The sequence below is a fragment of the Amblyraja radiata genome, chromosome 26 (genome assembly GCF_010909765.2).
Source record: "Amblyraja radiata isolate CabotCenter1 chromosome 26, sAmbRad1.1.pri, whole genome shotgun sequence".
Lineage (NCBI taxonomy): Eukaryota > Metazoa > Chordata > Chondrichthyes > Rajiformes > Rajidae > Amblyraja > Amblyraja radiata.
In genome coordinates this window covers 25,059,289-25,073,400 of record NC_045981.1, presented here as the reverse complement: position 1 = coordinate 25,073,400, position 14,112 = coordinate 25,059,289, and the positions used below count along the sequence as shown (strand labels likewise).

At 47.7% G+C, this 14,112-nt stretch overlaps 1 protein-coding gene across 1 annotated transcript in view; it reads right to left on the bottom strand.

Moving 5' to 3' along the window:
- Positions 1-14,112, bottom strand: part of caskin2 (CASK interacting protein 2) — a 102,140-nt gene that overhangs the window by 26,732 nt on the left and 61,296 nt on the right. The window contains exons 8-13 of the mRNA XM_033044510.1: positions 11,468-11,576; positions 10,742-10,836; positions 9,698-9,815; positions 6,797-7,006; positions 4,227-4,336; positions 2,818-2,893 (exon numbers count right to left, since the gene is read on the bottom strand). Coding sequence (XP_032900401.1) covers positions 2,818-2,893; positions 4,227-4,336; positions 6,797-7,006; positions 9,698-9,815; positions 10,742-10,836; positions 11,468-11,576 — 718 coding nt within the window. The remainder of the gene's footprint in view (positions 1-2,817; positions 2,894-4,226; positions 4,337-6,796; positions 7,007-9,697; positions 9,816-10,741; positions 10,837-11,467; positions 11,577-14,112) is intronic.

The following is a 14,112-nucleotide window of genomic DNA, read 5'->3' as shown; positions in this document are numbered from 1 at the left end:
CCGCCGCCGCCAAACGCCACGGCCCACCATTGCACCCAAAGATGATAGAGCAGAGTTGTATAATCTTTGATTGCACCCTTCTTCATGGCGGGCTTGTGATCTTTGCTTGTGATGTCTCGACAATTCGAGGGACATAACGGGTAACAGCCGCTGCGTTCTCGGACTTGAATCTGAGCTCGAAAAATCTCGTGGCCACTGGGCCCAATGTGTCCCGCGGGCCATATTTTGGAGACCAATCCCTTACAAGAACAAAACCAAAAACGTACAGAAGTGTTAAAATTGTCTTTATTATAGTGGTAAGTAAAGATCTATTAAAAATAAGTCTACTAACTTTCTAATGTACCGACAAACCTAGTTTCACAATGGCCGTTGGTGGGAGAACAGAAAATAACATTTTCACGACAGAATATCGACAAAAAATAATAATAATATTTTCTAACCTTTCTTTTTTATCGGGGAACCTAAAGAATGACAGGTCTGGTCGTTTAGATTTACGATTAGAACAATTGATAGCGGAGCAGTGAGATGAAGATTTAGATGAGGACGCCATGACAGCCCAATAAAATGCTCAATAAAATGGCGTCGACAATCACACACGTCATACTACGCGTTTTTCGAGGAGTGGTCTATCTTGCTCCTCTATAATCTTTGGTTTGCATGGTGTGGGGTCTGACCTCCCACCAGACCCCCAGGGCACACTTTGCATCGCTGGCTCTGGCTGGGCGTTTCGAAGCACAAACTCCCCCACCCAGCTCAGCACCTATCTCCCCAGCATCAGCAGCTGAGCTGGGCAAATTGCCTGCATCCCACCGATGCAACCCTCAGCCCCAGGGCCTGAGAAGCAAGCATTTAGAGCAAGATACAACAGTTGCATTCTAGGCGTATGTGGAAATAGAAAAGACAGAGCATATCAGAAATCAGTGGCTGCGCGATTTGGGGTTTCAGGAGAGGGGAAACGATGGTGTGAAGATGCAAAAATATGACTTTCTGAACATATCGCGATGTTCAGCCCTTGGGAGTAGAGAAGGCAAGTAAACTCTCTGCACCTGTCACACCTCCCACCCAGAGACAAGCCATTGCAAGTTGTTGTAAATTAGAGCTGTCAACTTACTAGGCAGTTAAAGGATGAAAGACCTGGGGCAAACAGTGTTTGGAACATGGGGTGGAGCAGCAGTGCTGGCAGACAACATAACCACGTCTGGCATCCCTGCAGCCCACAGACTGCACACCCTCCCTGTCCCAGACTAACCCATCGTGGGAGCACTGCAGATAAGAGCCACATGTGAACGTGGTTCCAACAGGTCAATGCGTACAACTAAACCAGAGAACAAGATGGAAGTGAGGGGAGTTGAGGAAGGGCAGGGAAATTGGGAAGGTTAGAAAGGGACAAAGGGAGGGAAGGAGGAAAGTGAAGCTGGGGAGGGTAAGGGATGGGTGGAGGAGAGAGGAGGGAATGAGAGGGTTGAAGGGGAGAGAGAAGATAGAAATGGAGGAGTGAGTGGAAAGGGAAGAGGAATGAGTGAGAAGGGGGGGGGGCTAGGGGAAGGAGCGGAAAGTGGATGTATTTCAAATCATCAATTCGCTTCTGAATATCGATCGTGGCTCAGTTAGTAACACTCTTACGCTGGTTCGAGACTCAGGTCAGAAACCTGAGCTGACATTTCAAGCCACCTATGTGGTTCAGAGACTGCACTGCCCAAAGAAGCACCCGGCCAGTTCTCACTTGGGATCGCACTGTGCCACTCCACCCTAACACACCCCCACAAATTTTGCAAACCTTGCCCAAGAGGCTCAAATTATTGTCATTACACAAAGTGCTGGGGTAACTGAGTGGGTTAGGAAACTTCTCTGGAGGACATGGATAGGCAATGTTTTGGATCGGGAGGGACCCTTCTTCAGACCAGTTTCTTGTGTCTCCATTTTAAGGCTCAATTTACTGCTCTGGTGACTCACCCCAAACGCTATAATTTCCCCCACTCTTGACTACCCACTTGTGGAGGGCTCCTCACCACCGATCTGCCTGCAATCCCCACCCTGACCACCAACTCCCACAACTACTGCACCCTGAGCATGTCACCACCACTCCAGGCAGTTGAACTTTTCCCCGATCCTTCCCATTCCCAATTCTCCCACCATTGCTCAGCAGTAACTCTCAACCTCACTTCCATTCCTTGACATATCCAGTCTCCAGAACCCTGACCCTACTCCTGCGTGTGGTGTGTCGGAAGGAACTGCAGATGCTGGTTTATACCGAAGATGTACATGCAAAGTGCTGGAGCAACTCAGTGGGTCAGGCAGCATCTCTGGAGAAAAAGGATGAGTGACGTTTTGGGTCGGAACCCTTCTTCAGACTGAAAGTAGAGGGGAGGGAACTGAAGGTAACTAAAGGCCAGAACAATCCATGTCTGGAAACAGATGACGATTCCCTAGCCAATAGGTCATCTCCTACCTCTAGTTCCCACCCTTCTGCTTTCAGTCTGAAGAAGGGTTCCGACCCAAAACATCACCCATCCTTTTTCTCCAGAGATGGTGCCTGACCTGCTAAGTTACTCCAGCACCTGGTGTCTACCTGCGTGTGGTGCGTTCTGCAAAGAAGGCCTCTGAAAGAACGGAGCTTGCATGAGGGAACACAACACTTGGGCCTCGGGTGCTCCACTCTCCCAGCCCACCACAGCCCGTTGTCTACTGGCCCAAGCAGGCATCTTTTTATTTCCATGCATTAGACAATGAAACCTCTCCATGTACCAAATCCCAGCGGCTAGGTCTGAGTGGGAGGTGTTTGGAATAACATGAATCAAGACCCAGATTGGCTCTTACCTGCAGACTGGTCGACCTGTTGGCTGGGACCTTCTATACTGATGCAGGCTTCCGGATCCCCACCAGGGGGCGCTGCCTGCATGAAAGCAAAGCAAATACAGGTAGATGCATCGCGTCAGTCCATTGGCCTCTCTGATGAAAACAACCAGAATATCTGCCGCTGTTTTATTTTGCCATGTGTGTCTGTACTGTCACCTGTCCTCAGCCCAAGCCCTGAATTACAGCAAGGAGGAGGGCAGGCGGAAAGTAAGGAATTGCAGTATGTGGAGTGGAAGAGGGAGGAGGAAGGGAGGGGGGAGAGAAGGGGAACAGGAGGGAGGGGGGAAGGAGATTGGAGGGAGGGGGGGAGGAGGGAGGAGGGGAGAGGGTGAGGAGGAGTTTCAGGGGGTATGGAGGCAAAAATAGCAGGCGAGTGAATGGAGAAACAGGGAGAGTCTGCTTCTGCATTGTTCTGGAATTAGATGATTACTCCCGTATAACCTTTGGCCACATAAAAGCCATTAGTCGACCAGTTGCTGTTGGGTGGGGGCAGATGGGGCACTGTTTCTGTTGCAGAGAGAGTGCAGTTGACAATCCATGAACCGGAGGCAACTGATAGAAATAGGATGAAATAACCACTGGCTAGTCCAATGACAAGGCTGGGGTTGTCCAACCATGGAAGGGGGAGGGGGAAAACACACTCAAGGACTGGCCAGGTGGACAGAGGGGATCAGAGTCTGTGGAGATGCTGAGGCTGACGGTCAAGGTGGGAACTGTACTGAATTTGGACACCTGTGGACAATGGAGGGGGCTAACAGCAAGCTGGAGAGGCTTCAATCCTTTCTGGGAGTTTCAAAGTAACTGCAGAGGCCATGACCCAAATGACCAACCCCACTAACCCCATCACCCACCAATGCCATGACCAACCCCATCCCAAACCTATTGCGCACCATGTAACCCACCCCACCTTGTCACCGGTTTCCTGCCCCACAGCTTCCTAGAGAAGGGAGATGGATGCACTGAGTTTCTCCAGCATATTTGTGTACCTTGGATGCACTGAGATGTGCTTTGAATCTACAAATGTAGAGGTTGGACTTGCAGGGTCCAGTGGCTATTTTCACATTGAATTTAAAAAAATGAATTAAAAATGTATTGGCCAAGTATGTATGCATACAAGGAATTTGCCTTGGTGCTTTGCTGGCAGATGTATAAAAACACGATATACAGCAGATAATTAAAAAAATAAAACATTATAATTTAAACATGTGAAAATAAAGTATCCAGAGTAAAAGAGGCAACAGACATTTTGGCTGTTGAGTAGAGCTACTGCTCATGGAAAAAAGCTGTTTTTATGTCTGGCTGTGGCGACTTTGATCGTCCAGTCTTAATCACATGCCAGTGTTTTGCTGACGAGCAGCACACTCCCGTACCTTGCCGTTGTTGCTGGCAGTCTGTCCATTGGCACTGTCAGTGCTTTGCCCACTGCCGGCACTGCGAATACTGCCCGCACTTCCTGTGCTGCCCACGCTATTCCTGTCACCTGCAAACAGAGGGAAACGATGTTGAGGCCGTTTACTTCCGACTAGCTGTAAGCCTTCAGCACTGGCACTCAGATCGGTGGAAAGACACGAAGCAAAACAACAATCTACCCACACGGCTATTTGTTTCAGTTTGGTGCAATCCCCGGTCCATAGACTTCCTCACGTAACCTGCCCTGTGGGAGTACTCCAGAGGTCAGTGGTGCTTTCTGTCAGATGAGTTAAACTGAAGCCTGCTTCCACCGTCTCAGGTGAGTGCAGGATGATAAACATACCTCCACCGAGTAACACAGAACTACAACCCAACCCAGTGGAATACTCTGTATACTCCTCCACCTCCTCTCCTTCACACCTGACTCACACTGTGAATGACCAAATGTATTGTTCCCCTAAATCCTTGACTTGCTATCCTATTCTCATCAATATATTGTATTACCTCCTGGGATATCTTCCCGTGTTAAGCGATACTCTATTCATTGATCTTATCAAGCATTTAAATACGTTCGCTGTGTAAAACACTGCCTGAACATTCCCTTTTTCCATATATAGAGCCTTTCCAAATTCCTTAAAAACACACGGTGAAGGTTTACTGAAGTGAAGACTTCTCGGATTACTAATAAGTTTAAATGTTGCAAATTGTTCAACATCAGAGCTCCAGCATTTACTATAGAAAATAGAGTGTGAGGATGGATGGAAAACAGGCTTGGCGAGGAGCTGAGTATGGCACTGGTACCCCATCCTCACAGACTTGCTTCTTGTACACTCAGGGGACGGAGAAATACCTCGGCATAAAGGGACACAGATGCAATAGAGACCTGGCAGGCAAGGTCAGTGGTCCTCTGAATCTTCTGTTCCTAGTCTCCAAATGCCTCATCCTGTACTCCCCTTTCTCCATAAATCCTGCATTGAAATAGAGACTGAAGTCCTTTTCTTGACTCATTCTTACTGAGAACACAACTCCCCACCTCCATCACGGGTCCTTTCCTTCTATGAAGAGTTCAGTTTCCCATTCCGTGGCATATTATAACCTGTGCGTTTTATCTCACCCTCTGTCTATAGCACTGTCATTCTTAGTCCTTTTCCTTTGCATTTCTTAAAAATAAACTATGGATGACAATTAATGGGAAAGGGGGGATTTCAATAGAGGGTGAGCTTTATTTACTTTAGAAGCACAATTGGGATCATTAGACAAGAGCTCAGCGGGATAGGTAAAGGGAGGGAGCGAGCAGTTAGAGGCAGGTAAAGTATATCCCACTCCATGACATTAGGGGATTGGGAAGGGTGGGCAGAAGCAAAGACTCAGTATTCTGCACACTGAACAAGAAGCATTGGCTGTGGCAAGACAATGTTCACAGTTGCTCCAGTACATTAGGAGATGTCACGGGAGCAGGGATGAGCAGGTCAGCAAGCAGAATGCTTACCGAGATCTGGCTTTCTGAGGACCCAGATATCCTCAGCAGGTGCAAAGAGGTGGGCTGTGGAGAGTGAGAGGTCCATGCCATTCCCTACCACAGACAAGAACACCCAATCGGTCTACGTTTTTCATGCTAATATAAAACAACAACCAAAAGGTCTGAGTGCATCATTAAGAAATCATGCTCTCCCATTTAGAACAACCACTCAGAACACTAGGTCACTTTCCCAGGTTGTTCAGGAGACCCACATTTAAACCAAGAACCCATCCTGGATGTCAGCACTGAGCAGAAACTCAACTGAATCACCCACATAAATGTATCTTGACCACAAATGCTGCTAAATAACTGGGCATCTGACTCACCTCCTGGCATCTAAAGCCTTTCTATTATCTACAAGGCACAAGTCAGGAGTGTCATGAATGACCCTTCACTTGCCTGGATAGTGCAGCTCCAACAACTTTGAAGAACTCAACACAAAGCTGCCCACTCATCATCCTCTACGGGGGGGGGGGGGAGATTGCAACCTTCACGTGATCCGCCCCGTTTCAACGAATGCAATCAACTCGGCGTGCACAATCAAATATGATCAATATAGAACAAGTTGTCCTGCAACTTTAGGCTGTGCACGCCATACGCAAGAAGAAGAAGTCATCCTCTCCGCCAAACATTCAACCCTCTGCACTGTTGACCATCTACAAAATGTGCTGCAGTTACTTGCCCAGCCTACTCTGACAGCGCCTCCCAGATCTCTGACCTTGACCACCAAGAAGGACAAGTGCAGTGGGCCAACACCTCCACCTGCAATTGCTGGAAATCAGAAATAACACAGAAAATGCTACAAATGCTGAGCAGGTGAGGCAAAGAGAAACAGAGTTAATGTTTCAGGTCGATGACCTTTCTTCAGAAGTATGAACAGGGGAGTATGCTCAATGGGCTGAGTGGGCCATTCCTGTTCCCACACTTCTTCCCATCTTCACAAGCTACTGGAGAGCTATTTGGGAATCTGAAATCCCACGGTGCTAGCTAGTGCCTTGGACGTTGGGTTACCTTCAGACACCTTGCTGTTGTCGTTGTTGTGACTGGTCCGACTGAAGGCCGGGTATTTGAAGGTGCGATGGGTGGGCAGAGTCTGCGAGTACATCTGCTGGTAGAGCTGCTGCGTCTCGTCGGTTTGTGAGGTGATCGAGCTGTGCTGGTGTGTCTTGGGGAAGAGCTGGCGCTGGTGAGGAGGCACTGAGGCATGACGAGTCAGGGTGCCTGGATACAAAGAAGGCACAACAGGCAGCCCAATCAGACCATCACTGCTCCACAGTTGCAATCGTACAACTCTATCCTATCACCACCTGTCCATTCCCCTATCCCCTAATAGCCATGGCATTGCTAGGATATGGTTCAGCCTTACTAAGCCTTACTAAGTGGCCGTTCCTCACCAGAGTATTAATCATAGAGAGAGATAGTTATAAAAAAACAAGCCCTTGGTCCACGTCTGTGCCAACCATCAACCACCATTTACACTAATCCTACCCTAATCCATTTATTCCCCCTACTTTCCTCTCAACAATCCCTGCCACCATAGATTCTTTGACTAATAGTTCATGTTTCTCATAGAAACATAGAAAATAGGTGCAGGAGGAGGCCATTCGGCCTTCGAGCCAGCACCGCCATTCATTGTTATCATGGCTGATTATCCCCAATCAATAACCTATGCCTGCCTTCCCCCCATGACTTCACTAGCCCCTAGAGCTCTATCTATAGAATCTCCTGAGGACTTGAACTGAACCAACTCACGTTCCCTTTTTGTGAGTGAGCCGTTCAACCCCTACTAACTTTTGCTTCAAACTAGTCGAATGACAGCCGGTATCAACTCAGAGGTGACACTACTATTCATTGTTAAACCATCTGACGATGAAGGGTAACACAGTTGCACATAGCAGGGAGAATGGTCCAAACAGGGGATTAGGTCACCAATGCTAACTAAAGGTATGAACAGCACATTTTCCAATTTCAAGTAACCCTTACCTCCTGTGTTTTCCTCTCTCTCCCTCTCACCTCTGGTCCTCCCAATTCTTGTTCCCTTTCCCAGAATTCTCCAATAGAAAATATCCCAGTGTAATACAGGGGTAGATACATCCTCACCAATGATGCCCATGTTATATACTGACAGACTCGACCCACCAGTACTCTACCTGTGTTATACAGTGACAGACCCGTTGCACCCCAGTTTTATACAGTGGAAATCCTGTCCCCACCACTGTACACCACTGTACAGTGGGAGACCTATCCCCAGCAATACTGTGACACCATATAATACATGTTTGCTACATCCTTCCTGTAGTGTGTTGACCACAATAGTACACAATACTCTAGGTGCAGTCCAACCAATATTTTATACAACTGCGACTGGATATGAAGACACCAGAGAGTGCCAATGCTATAAATTTCAGCAATAAAATAAACTGCTGGAGGAACTCAGCGGCTCAGGCAGCATCTATGGAGGGAGTCTGAAGAAAGGTCCCAATGATGAAAGATTGCCTGTCTATTTCCTGGCAGTTTTTTGTTGTTTTTTTTTGCTGCAACTGCATAAGAACGTGATTGAGACATGGGAGCAAGACAATTAGACCAGGTTAATCACAGCCCTGGGTTTCTGGTCCATGGTCCCCAGGCCAAGGTAACTCTGAGGATTGAGTGGTCCCTGGGGCCCAGGCAGAGTGGATGAAGGCCGTTCCCAGTTCAGACTCAGAGCGCTTCTGCTGGTTCTCCTACTCTTCTGCCAGACCACATCAGGGGCCGCACCTTTCAATTAGTTGGGAATGGATGCATTGGCAACTCTGGGGCTCGGGTAGCCAGCCTGGCCAGTGGCCAAATGGGACACGTGATCCTTGCCAGGCTACTGAGATGACAGGAGCCTCAGAAACTCATCCTGCTGGCTTCATGAAATGTAAGTCAGGAGACCACACACCTGTTTTTATTAGTGGGTTGGAGTGAGTTAGCAGCTTCAAATTCCAGGGCATTAACATCTCAGATGACTTTTTTCTGGGCCCAGCACACAGAAGGAACTACGAAGAAGGTGTGCCAACGTCACAACCTTCTTTGATTCGGCATGTCACTGAAAATGCCAACACACCTCTACAAAGGCATGGTATAAAGTGTCCTGACTGGTTGCATCAGGGCCTGATACAGCAATTCCAAAGCAAGGGACTGCACAGTTTGGTGGACTCAGCTCAGTCCATCAAGGACACTGTCCTTCCCTGCCCATCAACAAGGCGGCCTCTGTCATCAAGAATCCAGGCCATACCCTCTTCTCACTGCTACCATTCACAGGAGGCACCGAAGCCTGAACTCACACATCATCAGGTTCAGGAACAGCTACTTTTCTGCAACCATCAAGTTCTTGAACGGATCTACGCAACCCTAATCCTACCTCGACAATGAAACACTACGGATCACCTCCTGCACGACTGTGGGCTTGTTTTTCTAATTATGTTTATACACTAATGTTGTGTTTTTGCACAATTTCTTTCCTTTTATTGTCTTGAAGAATATGTGTGTAAATTGTGTATAATTTGTGTTTTTGTGTGTTGTCTGAGTATGTGCATGTGCTGCTGCTGCTGCTGCTGCTGCTGCAAGCAACATTTTCATTGTAGCTGTATTGCACTGCACTTGTGCAGATGACTGGACTTAACTAGACTACATCCGAAAACTTAGTCCCGAATTGATATCCTTACAATGGAAACAAATTGCATCCTTTTATATCCCCAGCAGGCACCGAGTGTTGGATTCAGTTCCATTTAATCTACATCACAGTCCGTTTCCACTAGCTTCTACATCCGTATCCAACAAAAGTCTAGCCATCTTACACCTGAATGTGATTACATCGCAGGATCCAGAACACCTGTGTGAGAGTGAATAATGTTTTCCCCCATGCCCTAGCTGGGCAAGAGCACTGACCTGATCGCTTGCTGATCACCTCAACAATGGATGGGGGGAAATAGCCGACGCAGTCCGTCCCCTTCTGGATGTCGTGAATGTGCCCCTTCCAGCGCCCATCAGCGTGCTGCTCAAGAACCTGCCACAGGGAGAGAGCGACAGACCAAGTCACTGACCGCAGACAGTCAAGGAAGTGTCGGTGGCACAGAGGAAGGTAGCTGCACTGACTGAGCAGAGCATGATATAGTGAGAGTTTACGACTGAAATTGTCATACCACAGGAAGCTGCCACTGAATACACAGTCAAGTACTCTCTCTACCCAAGGGCAGCCTGGAATACACTGGGATACAAGAGAAACTGCTGTTAATCCATTTAATAGAGGCACAAGTTTACTCCAAATAAATATGAGCTTCACAGCAGGCCTGGTCTGGTGCACCAAAGGATGCTACATGCTGTGGAATATGTAGTGAGACTGTAGTATAGGCAGTGGCCTGTTATAATCTATAATATACACAAGGAGCACTATACGGACTCAGTGAGAAGACTGGTGCCTGTAGTACAGAAAGAGGCCTGCTGCTCTCAGTAATATATAGATTGGGGGGGGGTGGGGGGGGATGTTATTAATAGTAATATACTGAGGGAGCTCAGATCCCCAGAGGCTTGCTTTTTTGTGTAATACAGGCATGGTGCGTGCTATTTCATATAATACAGACAGGGAACCCTGTTGTGTACATAGGGAGCCTGCTATTCTCTGAAATATACCCTGGAGAATTGTTATGATGTGTAGTATACAAAGAGGCATGCACTTTGATGTTCGAAGAATGGTGTTGACCCAAAACGTCACCCATTCCTTCTCTCCAGAGAGCTGCCTGTCCTGCTGAGTTACTCCAGCATTTTGTGTCCATGCACTTTGATGTAATACGTTCGGTATATACAATATGGGAACAATATCAGGTATATACAATACAGGTTGCACTGGGGCTGGGATTACACCGAGCCGAGGCTCACAGGTAGGTTGATGTACATCCGACCTGCTGCAGGTCACGCAATGCCAGGGCTGCTCACCGTGATAATATCGCCTGCCCTGATGTTGAGCGAGGTGAGGTCGTGAATATTCCAACAATCCTTCAGGGCTCGGACCTGGAGAACTCCCGAGGCCTCTGTCGGAAAGAGAAAGTCAGATAATGAGAGGAGGCATGAAAGAGTGAGACGCCCACTCCCTGGGCACCCGCAGCACAGAGCATCTCGCTGGTTGGAGTGGACGGCTTGGCAGCTTGTCATTTGTCTATTACACACTTTAGTCAGTTCTAAGAATCCACGTGATGCTTTTATAATCTTCTGTAAGAGGCGGTTAATATTCCCACTTCTGTTCCCCAAATCCCACATCACACTCCCAACATCCCAACACTCTTCTCACAGGGACATCCCAACATCCCACACGTTGAGTGTGTGGGAAGGAACTGCAGATGCTGGTTTACACCAAAGGTAGACACAAAATGCAGGAGCAACTCAGCGGGACAGGCGGCATCTCTGGAGAGAAGGAATGGGTGATGTTTCGGGTTGAGACCCCTCTTCAGACTGAGATGCTGCCTGTCCCACTGAGTTACTCCAGCATTTTGCGTCTATCCCACACATTGACGTACGTACACTGCCAACATCCCCGTGCTCCATCTCAACATTCCCGCAGTTCCATTCCAGCATTCTTTCAGCACTATCTCAAAAGCCCCATCCCCACGGTCCCCCGGGAGTGTGCTTGACAAGCCTACAGACCTCTGACCCTCCCCTCTTTACCTCTCAGTAGGTGCTTGATCTCTTTGCTTGCCTGCGAGGTGGTGAACTGGTTGACAATGTCCAGGGCTGTCTGGCTGTAGGTGTTCCTGATGCTGACGTCAATGCCCGCCTGTGCAAGGAATGGGGTGCGGGAGAGTAAAGATGAATGACGAGGCAAGGTTCGAACCTCTTCAGCCCTCCCTCCAACTCCCTCAGCCATTTCCCCCATCACTCCCCACTCGCCCCATGGAACTAACAGAAGCCCTGTGGTGACACACCAGCGCTAATTCCAATTAATTCCAGATGGAAAAGCATGACATGTAGTGGGGAGAGGATGGTTGAGGGGATTGAGGATGGTGCTTCTGCCAGCCAAAATATTGATCTATATCTGACAGACACACTCGGCTGAATGGTTGGCAAGTTGGCAGCTGCCCAGCTACTGGCAAACTGGCCTGGGTTGCTCAATGACCCTCTCCTTGTATACGGTCACTGGGCAAGCTGTATGCCCCTCACACCTTACTGCAAATGCAGGGAGGAAGCTGCTCCCTCACAGCACCAGCGTCCCATGATAAATCCTGAGCCCTGATTTATTGATTGATACTTTGTTATCACGTGTGACATGTCACTGTGAAATTCTTTGTTTTGCATACCATACAAAGAGTCACCATGTAAAGGGCATCAGCAATGTCACAGAGTTATGTCCTGGGACCATATCTCTGAAGATATATCCTGGGCCCAGCACATTGAAACAATTACAAAGTAAGCTATACACTGCCTCTACTTCCTCATAAGATTGAGGAGATTACTCTATCAAACTTCTACAGGCATACAGTAGAGAGTATTCTGACTGGTTGCATCACGACCTGCTTCAGTGACTCCAACCTCCAAGAACAAAGGAGGCTGCAGAAAGTGGTGGGCATTGCCCGGACCATCATGGGTATAGACCTCCCATACTATCGCAGGGATCTACAGGTAGCATCGCCTCACACAAGCAGACAAAAACATCGAAGACCCACACCACCTCAGTCACATGCTAATCTTGTTGCTACCTTCAGGAAGTAAGTACAGGAGCCTGAGAACCGTTCATTTAAGATTCAAGAGCAGCTTTTCCCCATCAATCATCAGACTCCTAACCACAACACAGCCTCAGCTACTATCTACTGTGGACTTTGTATAGGTTGCACTCTGTACTTACGCTTGCACTGTTATGTCTGGTTATCTAATAAACTAAACTAAACTGATTTTACAAGCAGATCCTCTGGGGATCACATAGGGGTTTTGCAGGAATGTGTTGTGTTCACAATTGCCTTTTCCGATGTTGTAATAGGTGCCACACTTCAAATCTAATTGACTGGGTGTAAAGGATATTAAAACCTCTTGATTCATTAATCATTAAAGGTGAGGAAAGAGTGAGAATGGGCACTGAAGGTCCAATGTGGAGGCACTGAAGGTCTAAGGTAGAGGCACTGAAGGGAACGATTGGTGTACAAGTCCGAGGCACAAGAGATTGCAGATGCTGGAATCTGAAGCAAAGACAGGATAGTTGATGGAGGTATACAATAGGTCAGGCGGCATCTGCGGAGGGAAATGGGCAGTTAATGTTTTGGGTTGAGACCCTTCATCTGCGCTGAAAGAGTAGAGGGGATGTTGCCAGTAAAAAGCGGTAGGGAGGAGGGGTGAGGCAAGAGCTGGCAAGCGGTAGGTAGATCCAGGTGAGGAGGGGTTGATAGGCAATAAGTGTAGGAAAGAAGGCTGAAGAGTGATGTAGAGAACAAAAGGGTGCAAATTCTGGAATCTGATAGGAATGGAAGAGAGGAACCAAATAAGGAGGGTGGTTGCAGATGGGAACAACAGAGGGACAGGAGGTTTGAGAAGTGGGGAGGGAGCTGAAAGTGGTTATGGAGTCACTTTGAAGTAGACCGCAGAGTGATCCAAGGTCAATGATCCAATGATATAACCATATAACCATATAACAATTACAGCACGGAAACAGGCCATCTCGGCCCTACAAGTCCGTGCCGAACAACTTTTTTCCCTTAGTCCCACCTGCCTGTACTCATACCATAACCCTCCATTCCCTTCTCATCCATATGCCTATCCAATTTATTTTTAAATGATACCAACGAACCTGCTGCCACCACTTCCACTGGAAGCTCATTCCACACCGCTACCACTCTCTGAGTAAAGAAGTTCCCCCTCATGTTACCCCTAAACTTCTGTCCCTTAATTCTGAAGTCATGTCCTCTTGTTTGAATCTTCCCTATTCTCAAAGGGAAAAGCTTGATCACATCAACTCTGTCTATCCCTCTCATCATTTTAAAGACCTCTATCAAGTCCCCCCTTAACCTTCTGCGCTCCAGAGAATAAAGACCTAACTTATTCAACCTATCTCTGTAACTTAGTTGTTGAAACCCAGGCAACATTCTAGTAAATCTCCTCTGTACTCTCTCTATTTTGTTGACATCCTTCCTATAATTGGGCGACCAAAATTGTACGCCATACTCCAGATTTGGTCTCACCAATGCCTTGTACAATTTTAACATTACATCCCAGCCCTGATCTATTACAGCCCTGATCTATTGGGAGATGTAGGGCTGGTGTAGGTGAGGGTGTTGGAGGCCAATGAACAATTGAAGGCTCCTCTCTGAGGAACTCAGCTTGGACAG